The following is a 16612-nucleotide window of genomic DNA, read 5'->3' as shown; positions in this document are numbered from 1 at the left end:
TGGGTGAGAGATCATTGACACAAAAGCAGCAGTTTACCCCTTCCATCGGCCAGACACCGGTTATATCCCACCGGGCTGAAGTATTCAAAGACGAAAACTGCAACAGCCGAGACAATCAGCAGCATGACGAACATCATCACCCAGACATCGGCACTGAACGGCTCTGCGGCGGCAAAAAAACCAAGTGTTAGACTCCATGACCTCAACAGTTCAAACGTCAACCCTCTCTCCTCCAAATCAGTGTCACAACAGGAAGTTCAACACCGAATGTCCTTGAGAATCTGAATACCCTATCAGCGACATTCACAGAACCCCTACAGTGCGGAAGGAGGCCATTCGGCCCATTGAGTCCACACCGACCCTCTGAAAGAGCACCTACGCAGGCCCACTCCCCCGCCCCATCCCGGTAACCCTTCAACCCCACCTAGCCTACACATCTTTGGACACCGAGGGATAATTTAGCGCGGCCTATTCCCCTAACCTGCACACCTTTTCGACTCGCATTTATTTGCAATCATACAAACGTGGGCTGTATCTTAACAGAGAAGATTGATACTTCTTGCTGAGGTGAAGTACAGTTATGCCGAGGGGAGAGAAGTTGCTTTTTCTCAAAGTCATTCTCGGGTTACGGACATCGCTGGAATTTGTTGATGACTGACTGTGGAAAGGAAGCCTTCAGCCAAACTCCCGTTGTGGAATGGAGTCGTTCTGCGGAAATAGCTTTCTCGGGTCAACTCCGGGCCTTTGATTGGTTCCCCCCCCCCGGTCACGTGACTCTATTAGCCGATCGCCCCTTAAAGGGGCCAGAAAACCACGGGTTTCGAAAATCTCTGGGGATGGCGATCAGGGTACTAATCAAGTGAAATGGCCGTGGTTACTGAGTGCCAAAGGGAAATGCTCGATTTGAAATAAAATGAAATGAAAATCGCTTATTGTCACGAGTAGGCTTCAAGTGAAGTTACTGTGAAAAGTCCCTAGTCGCCACATTCCGACGCCTGTTCGGGGAGGCTGTTACGGGAATCGAACCGTGCTGCTGGCCTGCTTGGTCTGCTTTCAAATCCAGCGATTTAGCCCTGTGCTAAACAGCCCCTATTGATTTAACTAAGCCGCTAACTGAGGTGACCCAAGTATGGGTCGTACCAGCCCCGTATTTCCCGTACCAGCCTCCCCGAACAGGCGCCGGAATGTGGCGACTAGGGGCTTTTCACAGTAACTTCATTGAAGCCGACTTGTGACAATAAGTGATTATTATTATTATTATGACCTTTAACCCCTCAAACAAAATGGAGGTCCATTGAACTTCAACCCACAGACTGAAGCCAATCAGCAGTTACCCAGAAACGCAGAGGGTGACACAGTTCCATTGCTCCGCGACACCATCACGCTGATCCCAGTCTCTATGAAAGGGACTGAGAAATCCACCACCTCCGATCGTTCCTCATTAATGGTCAGTGAGCCTACCGCCATTTGTGCCTTCTTCCGTACTACCTGGCAACAGAAACGTGTACTGTCAGAAAGGTGAACATCAGTTACGTCACAGTTACAACCCGCTACGTTGACGTGTTGCCTTTGGTTCCCAGATGCACTGTTACCAGTCCCATCAGCCGCGAAATGTGGTCCCCTGGAACACTTACACGTAACAATTAGTTACCGGTTAATTAATTCCTAATTATTTACAGATAGCACAACAGTATATAAGAACATAAGAACATAAGAACTAGGAGCAGGAGTAGGCCATCTGGCCCCTCGAGCCTGCTCCGCCATTCAATTAGATCATGGCTGATCTTTTGTGGACTCAGCTCCACTTTCCGGCCCGAACACCATAACCCTTAATCCCTTTATTCTCCAAAAAACTATCTCTCTTTACCTTAAAAACATGTAATGAAGGAGCCTCAACTACTTCACTGGGCAAGGAATTCCATAGATTCACAACCCTTTGGGTGAAGAAGTTCCTCCTAAACTCAGTTCTAAATCTACTTCCCCTTATTTTGAGGCTATGCCCCCTATAACACAATCCACTCCCAATAATCTGTGAATTGGTATAACTGAATATCATAGTGCAGACAGATTGCACTAAATTTGTATTAGCTTGCATATCATAGAACATACAGTGCAGAAATGAAATGAAAATCGCTTATTGTCACGAGTAGGCTTCAATGAAGTTACTGTGAAAAGCCCCTAGTCGCCACATTCCGGCGCCTGTCCGGGGAGGCTGGTATGGGAATCGAACCGTGCTGCTGGCCTGCTTTAAAAGCCAGCGATTTAGCCGAGTGAGCTAAACCAGCCCCTCGAGCCATTCGGCCCATCAAGTCTGCACCGACACACTTAAGCCCTCACTTTCACCCTATCCCTGTAACCTGTAATATGGGCTGGTTTAGCACAAGGCTAAAGAGCTGGCTTCGAAAACAGACCAAAGCAGGCCAGCAGCACGGTTCAATTCCCGTACCAGCCTCCCCGAACAGGCTCCGGAATGTGGCTTTTCACAGTAACTTCACTTGAAGCCTACTTGTGACAATAAGCGATTTTCATTATTTTCAATAACCCCTCCTAACCTTTTTGGACACAGAGGGCTGTGGGTATGCTACATGAAGCAGCATAACACAAGGGAAATTTAGCGTGGCCAATCCACCTAACCTGCACATCTTTGGACTGTGGGAGGAAACCGGAGCACCCGGAAGAAACCCACGCACACACGGGGCGAATGTGCAGACTCCGCACAGACAGTGAGCCAGCCGGGAATCGAACCTGGCACCCTGGCACTGTGAAGCCACAGTGCTAGCCACTTGTGCTACCCCTGCTTAAAAGGTTAAGAGGTGATATAATTGGCCTTTTACAGAAGGATTAACGACAATAAGCAGCGGAGAAACAGGCCATTCAGCCCAGCCAATGCCAGTGTTGATGCTCCACTTGAGCTTCCTCCTGTGTTTCCTCATCTAAATCTATCCCTCTACTCCCTTCTCCCTCTCAAGCTTGTTTAGCGACGCATTCAATGCATCTTACGCCATACACAAGATGATTAAGGGAACTTAGATAACTGAGTATGCGGAGACAAACAAGGGGAGGGATCTGACTGAGTGTAGCTCTTCAGCTGCACAGCTGGGTTTTTAGTCCAGATTCTGAAAGAAATGAGTGGGTGGGATCTACACCGTCACTCTGGTGGGGCAGGGCCTGATAGGGGCCGGCAAGGCCCGCTCCACACAGATCGGGGACTCCATCCTTAAAGGGCGCCCCGTTCAGCCTCCCCCCTGCCCCACAGACATGAAGGACGTCCCTCACAAGCATCGGGGGCACCCTTCCATAATAATAATCTTTATTAGTGTCACAAGTAGGCTTACATTAACACTGCAATTAAGTTACTGTGAAAATCCCCTAGTCGCCACACTCCGGCGCCTGTTTGGGTACACTGAGGGAGAATTCAGAATGTCCAATTCACCGAACAGCACGTCTTTCGGGACTTGTGGGAGGAAACCGGAGCACCCGGAGGAAACCCCACGCGGACACGGGGAGAACGCGCAGATTCCGCACAGACAGTGACCCAAGCCGGGGCTCGAACCTGGGACCCTGGAGCTGTGAAGCAGCAGTGCTAACCACTGTGCTAACGTGCCGCCCAATCTCACAATGCCAACATAGAAGCACCTCACAATCTCACAATGCCAACACCGGGGCACCCCCAGCATTGCAATCTCAGGGGCAATCTCTCCCCAAACCCTCCCCTCCCACCCGCCCGTGTCCCCCGCCTCTCCCACCACAGTACTGCAATCTCAGTGGCAATCTCCCACCTCCCCCCAAAGTACCCCCTCTCCTCTCCCATCCCCAGCACTGCTGTCTCAGGGGTTGTCTCCGCGCCCCCCCCCCCCCCCACCCCCACAGCCCTCCCCTCACACACATAAGGGCGACTGTGCCAATCTCAGCCAGGGCATTGCCCGCCATGTCCCTCTCACCCCCCCCGGGTGAGAATGTGGAACTCACTCCATGTAGCAGCGAGTTCCACATTCTCACTGCTCTCAGTAAAGAACTGCCTCCTAAATTCTTTGTTTGAAGCACATCGTTAACGCTTCTCTTGAGTTCAACTACAAGAGGCCGCAGGAGAAGAGGCTGGGCAGTAAAGCTCGCTGCCAACTTTCGATAATACATTGGGGGGGAGTACGCTAGTCTTTGCTGAAGAATATTAAGGAAACATTTGGATTTTTACAACACTCCAGCAGTATTTGTGGTCACCTTGCCCTCTGCCAGGTCGAAAGTTTACCAAATTTATTGAATTCAATATCCCAAATTGCCGTGGAAGCATTTGAACTCATCACCTGTGACCCTTGCCCTTGGGGAAGGACACCCTTCAGTCAATCTGGATTTGCTTCCATCTCCACAGCACTTCCCAGACCACAACGATTTAAAAAGTTCCCATAGAATAGATCATAGAATTTACAGTGCAGAAGGAGGCCATTCGGCCCATCGAGTCCGCACCGGCTCTTGGAAAGAGCACCCCACTTCAGCCCACACCTCTACCCTATCCCCGTAACCCAGTAACCCCACCCAACACTCAGGGCAATTTAGCGCGGCCAATCCACCTAACCCTGCACATCTTTCGGGACTTGTGGGAGGAAACCGGAGCACCCGGAGGAAACCCACGCAGACACGGGGAGAAGGTGCAGACTCCGCACAGACAGTGACCCAAGCCGGGAATCAATTTTCTTTTTTAAAAAATGACCTTTTTCCCGTTTAATCGTCATCAGGTCATTGATAAACATTTTTTCTTATAAAACATTTGGACACTGATTAGTTTTCCATCAAATTTTACAATTACTAAACCAGCAACCTTTATTGGTATCTTAGAACATGAGAACTAGGAGCAGGAGTGGGCCATTCAGCCCCTCGAGTCCGCTCCGCCTTTCAATACAATCATGGCTGGTCTCCTCTCGGCCTTAACTCCACCGTCCTGCCCGCTCTCCATAACCCTTCAACTCATTACCAATTAAAAATCTGTCTATCCCCTCCTTAAATTTATTCACTGTCCCAGCATCCACTGCACTCGGGGGTAGCGAATTCCACAGATTCACAACCCTTTGGGAGAAGCAATTTCTCCTTATCTCTGTTTTAAATCTGCTACCCCTTATCCCAAAACTGTGACCTCTCCTTCTAGACTATCCCACAAGAGGAAGTACCCACTCCACATCTACTTTCTCAATGGGCGTGATTCTCCAAGCCTGGCGCCGGGCCGGAGATTCGGCGCAACCGCGCCACGCCGCCCCGACGTTGGCGCGAGATTCTCTGAGGTTCAGAGAATCGGCGCCATTTGCCCCGGCGCGTTTGACGCGGCGCTGGTCGCGGGCCGCTGTACGCGGCAGGGCTGCCAATTCTCTGGCCCGGATGGGCCGAGCGGCCGCACGGAAAAAGCAGCTGGTCGCTGCCGGTGGGAACTCTGCGCGAAGGGTCGGGGGGCGGCCTGTTGAGGGGGAGGGGGAGGGGGGGGGGAGGGGGGCTCCGTCCCCCGGGGGTGGGGCGGGAGGGGGCTCCGATGGGCCATTTAGAAATATATCCATTTCGAAATTGCCTATTTCCTCATCGTAAATTACTATCTGACCTATTTTAGTGATCCCAGCCCACTAATAATACGATTTAACATCAGAACTTACCAAAGAGGGATTTGAACTTGCATCCATTAGGTTACTCACCCAGTATCGTCACAACTACACTTCTGCATCTACATTAACTCACAGCTTCCAGGGGAATTCTTATTTATTACGATATATAAATGAAGGAGAAGGTGGCGTTTGTGCTAATATCACTGGACTAACTGTCAGAAGACATAGTCTTATTCGCTGGGGACATGGATTTAAATCCCACCGTGGCAGCTCGTAGAATTTAAATTAAGTTAATAACAAGAAAGTCTGGAATTGAAGCTGGTCACAATAATGGCGACCACGGCTGGGATTTTCCAGCGATCTTTCTGTGGCGGGCATGGCGAACCGTTGAGAATGGAATATTCCGGTCCCACTGAAGTCATTGGCCATCTGTGTCGCTCACCAGCCCCACTGCCGGGGAACCAGCCATGGCATGCGGGGGTGGGGGTTGCGGGGGTGGAGGCTGGGTGGGGGGGGGGGGGGGGTGGTAGGTTGGTCTCGATGGGACTGGAAGATCACCGTGGCAGGAAGAGCTTGATAATCCCATCCTGGAACTGTCATCGGTTGTTACAGAAAAAACAATCGGGGTCACTGACGTCCTTTCGGGAAGGGAAATCTGCCTTCCTTTCCTGGTCTGGCCTACATAGAACAGTACAGCACAGAACAGGCCCTTCGGCCCTCGATGTTGTGCCGAGCCATGATCACCCTACTCAAACCCACGTATCCACCCTATATCGTAACCCAACAACCCCCCCCTTTAACCTTACTTTTTAGGACACTACGGGCAATTTATCATGGCCAATCCACCTAACCCGCTCATCTTTGGACTGTGGGAGGAAACCGGAGCATCCGGAGGAAACCCACGCGGACACGGGGAGGACGTGCAGACTCCGCACAGACAGTGACCCAGCCGGGAATCGAACCTGGGACCCTGGAGCTGTGAAGCATTTATGCTAACCACCATGCTACCGTGCTGCCCACAACATGGGACTCCAGATGATCCACGGCAATGGGGCTAGCGCCGAACTGCCCTCTAAAATGGCCGAGCAAGCCACCCAGATCGAGGGCAATCACGGACGGGCAACAAATGCCGGCCTTGCCCGGCAATGCCCAGATCCCATGAAAGAATTAAATTAAAGGTTTAGCTTTGTAATAATTAAAGAGGATTGACTTACTTCTCCAACCAGGCCGTTCCATGTCCCATTGATTTTCTTCCCGTGTTTTCCATTTGTCACCAAATACAAATCATATGTAAACTTGACATACTTTGCAATTTTCTTCAAAATGTCAATGCAAAATCCTTTACAGCACCGCTTGATATAGATTCCTCCTTCGGTCTCATTGCTGGGAGCAAGACAGAAAAAAAAACAAATATGTTTTTTTTTAAACGAATGAAGAACTATTGAAGAGTCCGGAGGTGGTCGCCTTCTCCTTCCACTGTCTTCATAATTCATCAACCCCTCTGCACTTAACCACTTCCAGACTCTCCATTATTGTGGCCTTTATTTATTTGCTTCAGCCCTTCTTTTCCTCCACTCTTTAAGCATTGTCTGCCACAAACCTCCCCATTCTACTCCCAGATCTGTTCGACAAATACAAAACGGCATCCCGCAGAACAGCAGAAAGCCAACACGGTTATTTGTTCCGGTGGAAAGCAAATCACTGCGAGAAAATGCTGGACAATCTCAGCAGGTCTGACAGCGTCTGTGATGCACTATCAATTACGACGAGACGAGAGCAGAATGTAACCGAGGCTTTATTGTACAGAGATGTGTGGCCTCCTGCAGCAGCTGACGAAACAGCTGCTGTTCGGAGAGCACACACAATTATACTCCACCTACTGGGCGGAGCCAGCAGGCAGGGATCTACCCCTGTACCTGTAGTTCAGGGGCCTTACCGTAATACCCATATGAAAAATGAAATGAAATGAAAATCGCTTATTGTCACGAGTAGGCTTCAATGAAGTTACTGTGAAAAGCCCCTAGTCGCCACATTCCGGCGCCTGTTCGGGGAGGCTGTTACGGGAATTGAACCGTGCTGCTGGCCTGCTTGGTCTGCTTTCAAAGCCAGCAATTTAGCCCAGTGTGCTAAACAGCCATATATACAATATAATACAACAGTGGTGACTACCACAGTCTGTGGAGCGAGGGGGGCGTTGTTTCGAGTCTGAATGACTCTTTGTCAAATCTGGAGAGAATTGGAGATAGGGTCAGATTTATACTGTTGGGGAAGGGAAATCTGCCGTCCTTTCCTGGTCTGGCCTACATAGGATTCCTAGCTGCCCTCATAAATGGCCAAGCAAGCCACTCAGATCGATGGGGGCGGTGGGGTTAGATTATGGGCCAGCGATAGGTGGCGATTGACAGAGATGTTGTGGACAAAGGGACAAGGGGAGTGTAAATGGTGGTGATCAAGGCTAAGAAGGGTGCTGATAGTGGCACATTGGGAGATCAGAATGGGTTAATGGCCAACTAAAGGTATGCAATGTGTCAAAGGTCAACCTGGAGCAGGCAGCAAATGGGGTGGGGTTGGGGGAGGGGAGACGATGGTTACTTAGCAGTCCATTTCAGCCACCTTCCCTCAGATCTTTAAGGATGTGTCTGAGGAAATCAGCTGCTCTAAGCAAACAAATCACCTCAGCAATCAGGGGGAAAAAAGACCGTCTGGCATCTTATCCACTTAAGTGTTGGAAATGATTAACATTTTGCTTGCCCAGCCGCTGAGACAGATTCTGGTTAGCCTGCAAATAAACCATCTCCACTTCAAGGGCATGACAGATATCTGGATATCTATTGTAAGATCTTCGGTTCCTTGCTTTGCACTGTCTATTTCAGTGAAGGCAACCAACAAGGGACTTGGCAAAGTCATTACCACGGAGAGAAAAAAAAATAGCATCAGAAATTCACTTCAGAAAATATTGTCAGATAAGATTCAGGTCCTTGTATTATTTTGAAACAGTTTATGTATTGAGAAAATCAAATATTGTGCGGGAATTTCCTGAGAACTGCTCCTGCTTCAACAGCAGAGCTTCCCCTCAAGTGAGTAGGAGTGTGTACAGGGAGTCCCCAGTGCGTTCGTAGTGATAATGCAATGGTGAATCGGAAGCAGTAATGACAAAGTTCCTGTCCGTTGCCTGGATCGTCTTTTTCTTTGCTCCGTGCCGTGCCTCTGCGTAATTACCTCAGCTTTTCAATAAACTTGACTGTTAGTTTTAGCCTGAACTCAGTGTTACACAGTGCGACGTCTACCACCTTGCAGTGATTGACGTAGTAAGGCATCATGCTGCGTTAATTGCTAGTCCTCTGACACGCTATCCCAGTCATGTGAAATGAAATGAAATGAAAATCGCTTATTGTCACAAGTAGGCTTCAATGAAGTTACTGTGAAAAGCCCCTAGTCGCCACATTCCGGCGCCTGTCCGGGGAGGCTGGTACGGGAATTGAACCGTGCTGCTGGCCTGCCTTCATAGAATTTACAGTGCAGAAGGAGGCCATTCGGCCCTTCGAATCTGCATCGGCTCTTGGAAAGAGCACCCTACCCAAGCCCGTAACCCAGTAACCCCACCTAACACTAAGGGCAATTTTGGACACTAAGGGCAATTTATCATGGCCAATCCACCTAACCTGCACATCTTTGGACTGAGGGAGGAAACCGGAGCACCCGGAGGAAACCCACGCACACACGGGGAGAACGTGCAGATTCCGCACAGACAGTGACCCAAGCCGGGATTCGAACCTGGGACCCTGGAGCTGTGAAGCATTTGTGCTGACCACTATGCTACCATGCTGCCTTGGTCTGCTTTAAAAGCCAGCGATTTAGCCCTGTGCTAAACCAACCCCAGAGCATTAAAAAATGGGCCCAAAGGCTAGACATATAATGAAAATTAAAATGGTGTAAGCATAAGGTGATGTTCCCCATTTTAGACTATGCCTATTCTCACTAAAGGTAGAAAGTAGAGGGGGGGGGGTCTTGCTTAAAGTTGTTAAAATGCATGCCATGATATAATTGCTGTGTTAAGGAGTGCAGCGAGGTGTGTAGGGAATGATAACATAGTGATTCTGTTACTGAACTAGAATTCAGTCTTGTTTTTAGTCATTCGGGGGACAAGAGCTGGGCCAGCAACAAACCCCAAATCGCTCTTGAACTGAGTGGTTTGTTCAGAGGGCTCTGAAGGGCACAATGCTAGGCCAGACCAGGTAAGGGCGGCAGATTTCCTTCCCTGAAGGACATTAGTAAAACCGGGTGGGTTTTTCATAGAGTCATAGGATCCCTGCAGTGCAGACGGAGGCCATTCAGCCCATCGAGTCTGCACCGACCCTCTGAAGGAACACCTACCCAGGCCCACTTCCTGCAACCCCGTAACCCCAGCTAACCTTTGGACACTAAGGGGCAATTTACCATGGCCCACCTTTTCGATTGGCACGCAGCCACGGGGAGAATGTGCCAGCTCCACACAGACAGTCACCCTGTCGCTGTAAGGCAGCAGTGCTAACCGCTGTACCACCGTTCCGCCCACAAAGAGCAATCCACAATGGTTTCAGGATCCTCGCTAGGCTTTTAATTCCACATTTGTATTGAATTCAAATTTCACCCTCCGCCGAGGTGGGGATTCGAAGCCGGGGCCCCACATCATCACCCTTAGTCTCTGGATTACTAGTCCAGTGACAATCCCACCACCTCCCCTCCTGATGATGCAGTGACACGAGTTCAACTCCCACCACAGCAGGTAGGGATTTGAAATTTGGATAACAAATACATTTAAAAAGCTACGCTGACCATGTAACTATCAGGTTGTTGTTAAGCCCCAACTGATGTCCTTCAGAGGGGGAAATCTGCCATCCTTAAACAATCTGGCCTTGATGTCACTCAAGGCCCTCAGAAATGTGGGTGACTTTTAGTTGCCCTTTAAAATTGCCAAGGAAGCCACTGAGCTATGGACAATAAATCTTGGCCTTGCAGTTTTTCCACTCACATTCGATGGCTAAATGAAAGAAAATGCAGACCATGTCAATTAGGTATTGTCACCTCGTACAGTACACTAGAACCAGGGTCCGATCTTTCAGTGAGCAAGGAGATAAATTCAGAACTGACCAAGTTTAACCTGACCGCGGGGAGATGGCGGACGTGGAGGGTATGTGTGGTGAGTGCAGCTTTGCTGGGAAGGAATGGACAATTTGGGGCCTATCGTGTCAACCCCCCCCCCCCTACAAGTGGGGTTCCACTCGCCCTCATGTTCATTTGATGCAGGCTAATTAATAGATCGCTTTGGTTCATGAACCACTCCATGATCACCCTATTGCGTGAATAGCAGGCAGGTGGAAGGCTAACTCGATGCAAAGTGCCCATTTCCCCTCCCTTTCTACGGCGTGCCTATTGGGCCAATCAGTCCCTCCCCGGTGCTGGTTCTAACTGGCTGCGGTTGTTCAGTGTTCCTGGGGGGCAGAGGCCGTTCCAATCTGTCTGCATTTCACGGGTGTGATGCGGCTCTCTGCAGGATTAATAGATCTGACAAAAAAATTAGAACAACTGGAGGCACAAGGCTCTCGTTTGTTCCGGTAATCTTCACTGGCTGCAGGGCGATCAGGGATACTCGTAGACACATCACAGAACAGCTAATGAGAAATTTAATTGCATTACAATTTCCTTGATTTAATCTGGAATGTGTAAGTGCCTCTGTTCTATGATAATGCCATCATATCGGAGCAGAAGGAATGAATGTGAGAGGGAAGAGCTGCTCTTCAGCTCTTTGACTAGGGTTGCCAACTGGGATTAGATGCATTCCTGGAGGTTGCATCACATGACTTGCCCCCGCGCTCCAACCATTGGCTGGCCAGCGCATCGTCCTAGTGACACACGGCCTTCCTATGACAGGCGGAAAGCAAAAAGACTCATTGCCCTAGTTGGACGATGCTTGACTAACAGCCGAACTGTCTCTACCCCCCTTCCCACCACCCCCCCTCTCCATTTCTGGTAAAGGTAAATGTTCAAAGAAAAAAACAATAGCCCTATAGATTGATCTTCGATTCCTGGAGACTACAGGCCAATCCTTGAGGGTTGACGGCCGTACCGCGGGAAAGTGTGAGGTGGTTCACTTTGGAAGGGGTAACAGGAATGCAGAGTACTGGGCTAATGGCAAGATTCTTGGTAGTGTAGATGAACAGAGAGATCTCGGCATCCAGGTACATAAATCCCTGAAAGTTGCCACCCAGGTTAATAGGGCTGTTAAGAAGGCATATGGTGTGCTAGCCTTTATCAGCAGGGGGATTGAGTTTCGGAGCCACAAGGTCATGCTGCAGCTGTACATAACTCTGGTGCGGCCGCTCCTGGAGTACTGCGTGCAGTTCTGGTCACCACACTATAGGAAGGATGTGGAAGCTTTGGAAAGGGTTCAGAGGAGATTTACTAGGATGTTGCCTGGTATGGAGGGAAGGTCTTACGAGGAAAGGCTCAGGGACTTGAGGTTGTTTTCGTTAGAGAGGAGAAGGCTGAGAGGTGACTTAATAGAGACATATAAGATAGTCAGAGGGTTAGATAGGGTGGACAGTGAGAGTCTCTTTCCTCGGATGGTGATGACCAACACAAGGGGACATAGCTTTAAATTGAGGGGTGGTAGATATAGGACAGATGTCAGAGGCAGTTTCTTTACTCAGAGAGTAGTAGGGGTATGGAACGCCCTGCCTGCAACAGTAGTAGACTCGCCAACTTTAAGGGCATTTAAGTGGTCGCTGGATAGACATATGGATGAAAATGGAATAGTGTAGGTCAGATAGGCTTCAGATGGTTTCACAGGTCGGCGCAACATCGAGGGCCGAAGGGCCCGTACTGCGCTGTAATGTTCTATGTACCTTCAAGCCTGTGCTACGATTCAACAAAATGGCGGCCGGGCGCCCACCTCAATTTCCCCCTTCACTCACCATCCCCCGTGTCCCTCCGTACCCAAACCTCTATCCGTCTATGACTTCAAGATATTCCATGATTGAGCTTCTGTAGCGCTCTAGACTTCAGAAGATTCACATGTCAACATTAATTTCATGTGGACCAATTGAAAGATCATAATGAGCTTCTCCCTCTCACGGCAGAACCTGGGGCCCTTACAACCAATCAGAAATTCTCCTTGGGTACAAGAGCAAAATGGCCGCCCATATCCCACCTGACCGACGCTCAGCACTGGACTTGCCCTATTAGAGACGGACGTCCACCTGGCTGTTTTCCCGCCCACTTGCACACCCGAGGCATCGTTCAAAGAGGGACATGACGGCCCAAACCTACATGGCTTTGACTTGCTTTCTGCACGGCACCGTGTTCCTCATGCACGTCCCACTCAGGGAGTCGACGTCCTCCACGATGACAAAGGGCGCCTCCTCCAGAGTGACGATGCTCAGGTGGTCATCTTCTTCCTCCGACTCCGAGAATAGGTAGTACCGGGGCCAGACGTGGTATTTCATTGTCAGCCTCTTCGCCTCCCATTTCCCAACCTGAAGAGAATCAAATGACAATTAGCCAGCCCAGCACGGTGAGGGCAGCCGGAGTTGGTTTTTCTTAACACAGTGGAAAGCAGATAATTGTCATCCTATTAGAGTCACAGGTTCTCCTCTACAACACTGGTCCAAAGATGTGCAGGTTAGGTGGATCGGCCATGATAAATTGCCCTTAGTGTTGGGTGGGGTTACTGGGTTATGGGGATAGGGTGGAGGTGTTGACCTTGGGTAGGGTGCTCTTTCCAAGAGCCGATGCAGACTCGATGGGCCGAATGGCCTCCTTCTGCACTGTAAATTCTATGATAATCTATAACACTAATCTTCAAGAGAGCATGGGGCAAACATCCTGATCCGGGGAGGAAACTGGGGTCTGAACCATTTAGATGCATGGATAACCAAACAATTAGTGGTCTTAATCCCATGGATTTTTTTGCTATTCATTCAAAGGATGTGGGTGAGACTGGCTCGGCCAGCATCTATTTCCCATCCCTAATTGCCCTTGAGAAGGGAGTGGTGAGCTGCCTCTTTGAACCTCTGCAGTCTGTGTGGTGTAGGTACGCCCACAGTGCTGTTAGGGAGGGAGTTCCAGGATTTTGACCCAGTGGCAGCGAAGGAACGGCCGATATATTTCAAAGTCAGGGTGGTGAGTGACCTGGAGGGGAACCACCAGGTGGTGGTGTTTTCATGTCTCTGTTTTCCTTCTCGATGGCAGTGTTCATGGATTTGGAAAGTGCCATGGTGAATTTCTGCAGAGCATCTTGTAGTTGGTACATACCACTGCTTCTGTGTGTCGGTGGTGGAGGGAGTGAATGTTTGTGGAAGAGGTGCTGATCAAGCTTTGTCCTGGATAGTGACAAGCCTCAGGAGTGTTGTTGTTTCAAAAGGCAGGAAGCGATAGGCCAAGTAATTACAGGCCTTAACTCAACGGTGGACAAAACACTGGAAAAGATTTCGAGGGGTAGGGGAAATTATCATCGACGTGGCTTTATTGAGGGAGGATGGGTCTGACCAACTTAATTGAATTCTATGAACAGATAGCAAGGAGGGTTGATGAGGGTAATGTGTTTGATGCAATCTATCTGGGTTTAGCAAGACTTTTGATAAAGTTCCATGCGAGAGACTGATCAGGAAAGGGATCCACGGGAAAGAAGCCAGTTGGATCGAACATTGGCTCAGAGGTAGGAAGTAAAGGGGGATATGTCTTTTTGTGTGACTGGAAGGCTTTTTCGCATTTGGGGCCCATTTTAAATGGAGGGGGTACAAGTAAGGAGTTTGTTGATGGTACAAAAATTGGTTGTGTGTTTGATGGAAAGAAAGAAAGCTATAGGCCACAGGAACATAGCACAGAGAACATAGAACATGGAACATTACAGCACAGTACAGGCCCTTCGGCCCACAATGTTGTGCCGACCATTTATCCTAATCTAAGATCAACTGAACCTCCACCCCTTCAATTTACTGCTGTCCATGTGCCTGTCTAAGAGTCGCTTAAATGTCCCTAATGACTCTGACTCCACCATCTCTGCTGGCAGTGCATTCCACACACCCACCACTCTCTGTGTAAAGAACCTAACTCTGACATCTCCCCTATACCTTCCTCCAGTCCCCTCGTGACAGCCATTTCCACCCTGGGGAAAGGTCTCTGGCTATCCACTCTATCCATGCCTCTCATCACCTTGTACACCTCTATCAAGTCACCTCTCTGCCTTCTTCGCTCCAGTGAGAAAAGCCCTAGCTCCCTCAACCTTTCTTCACAAGACATGCCCTCCAGTCCAGGCAGCATCCTGGTAAATCTCCTCTGCACCCTCTCCAAAGCATCTACACCCTTCCTATAATGAGGCGACCAGAACTGGACACAATGGGCAGGATTCTCCCATCTGAAGGCAGCGAGGTGACGGCGTCAGCTGCTGATACCGGCGTTAAATTGGCGCCGCGGGTCTGCGCATGCGCACTGCGACCAGCACGGATGCGCGCATGCGCGGTAGCGTCCTTCTCAGGGTCGGCCCCAACGCAACATGGTGTAGGGCTGCAGGGGCCGGCGTGGAGCAATAGAGCCTCCCACCTCCCCCCCGGGTCTCCCCCCCCCCCCAACCAGGCCGCCCCAGACAGGATGAATACCGAGGTCCCGCCGGGTAAGACCAGGTGTGAACGGCACTGGCGGGACTCGGGCTTTTTTTGGGTGGCCACTCGGCCCATCCGGGCGGAGAATTGCCGGGGGGGGGGGGGCGCTCTACGCGGAGAATCAGCGGACGGGCGGCGAGGCGGCGTTGCGCGAATCGCACTCGGCCCCGCGATTCGCCGACCCAATGTGAGAGAATCCCGTGCTGGATTCCAAGTGTGGGCAGCTCGGCAGCACAGTGGTTAGCACATTTGCTTCACAGCTCCAGGGTCCCAGGTTCGATTCCCAGCTTGGATCACTGTCTGTGCGGAATCTGGAGGTTCTCCCCCTATCTGCTTGGGTTTCCTTCGGGTGCTCCGGTTTCCTCCCAGTCTAAAGATGTGCGGGTTAAGTGGATTGGCCATGATAAATTGCCCTTTAGTGTCCAAAAATAAGGTTAGGACGGGTTACGGGGACAGGGTGGAGGTGTAGGCTTAAGTAGGGTGTTCTTTCCAAGAGCCGGTACAGACTCGATGGGCCAAATGGCCTCCTTCTGAATTGTAAATTCTATGTTCTAACCAGGGTTTTATAAAGCTGCAGCAAAACCTTGCGGCTCTTAAACTCTATCCCCTTGTTAATGAAAGCCAACACACCATACGCCTTCTTAATAACCCTATCAACCTGGGTGGAACTTTGAGGGATCTATGTACGTGGACCCCAAGGTCCTTCTGTTCCTCCACACTTCCAAGAATCCTGCCTTTAACCCTGTATTCAGCATTCAAACTCGACCTTCCAAAATGAATCACTTCACATTTATCTAGGTTCAACTCCACCTGCCACTTCTCAGCCGAGCTCTGCATCCTTTCAGTGTCCTATTGTAACCTGCAACAACCCTCAACGCTATCTGCAACTCCACCAACCTTCGTGCCATCAGCAAACTTACTAATGCCACCCTTCCACTCCCTCATCCAAGTTATTTATAAAAAGCACAAAGAGCAGAGGTCCCAGAACAGATCCCTGCGGGACACCATTGGTCACCGACCTCCAGGTGGAATACTTTCCATCCACTACCACTCGCTGTCTTCTTTCGGCCAATACTGTATCCAGACAGCCAAATTTCCCTGTATCCCATGCCCCCAAACTTTCTAAATGAGCCTACCAAGGGGAACCTTATCAAATGCCTTACTGAAATCAATGGACGAGTCGGGTGGACAGAAAAACAGGATTCAATCCAGAAATTGGATAATCACTTGAAAATAAATAAAATCAATGCTATGTGGTAAGGGCTGGGAGATGGGATGAGCTGAGTGACTCTTGCAGAGAGGCAGCACGTAAACAATGGGCCAACTATTCTATGATTCTGTGATCAGAGCTCCCAGTGAGTCCCATTCATTAGCTTACGTGCGATAATGGAATTT

At 49.9% G+C, this 16612-nt stretch overlaps 1 protein-coding gene across 1 annotated transcript in view; it reads right to left on the bottom strand.

The window, feature by feature from the left end:
- The window catches only part of LOC119956525 (glutamate receptor ionotropic, NMDA 2B-like), a 579238-nt gene that overhangs the window by 72230 nt on the left and 490396 nt on the right, over nt 1-16612 (bottom strand). Inside the window, exons 6-9 of the mRNA XM_038783815.1 lie at nt 12888-13093; nt 6794-6962; nt 1335-1488; nt 38-163 (exon numbers count right to left, since the gene is read on the bottom strand). Coding sequence (XP_038639743.1) covers nt 38-163; nt 1335-1488; nt 6794-6962; nt 12888-13093 — 655 coding nt within the window. The remainder of the gene's footprint in view (nt 1-37; nt 164-1334; nt 1489-6793; nt 6963-12887; nt 13094-16612) is intronic.

This window comes from Scyliorhinus canicula, chromosome 23, assembly GCF_902713615.1.
Source record: "Scyliorhinus canicula chromosome 23, sScyCan1.1, whole genome shotgun sequence".
Taxonomy (NCBI): Eukaryota; Metazoa; Chordata; class Chondrichthyes; order Carcharhiniformes; family Scyliorhinidae; genus Scyliorhinus; species Scyliorhinus canicula.
This window is presented reverse-complemented; position numbering and strand designations above follow the sequence as displayed.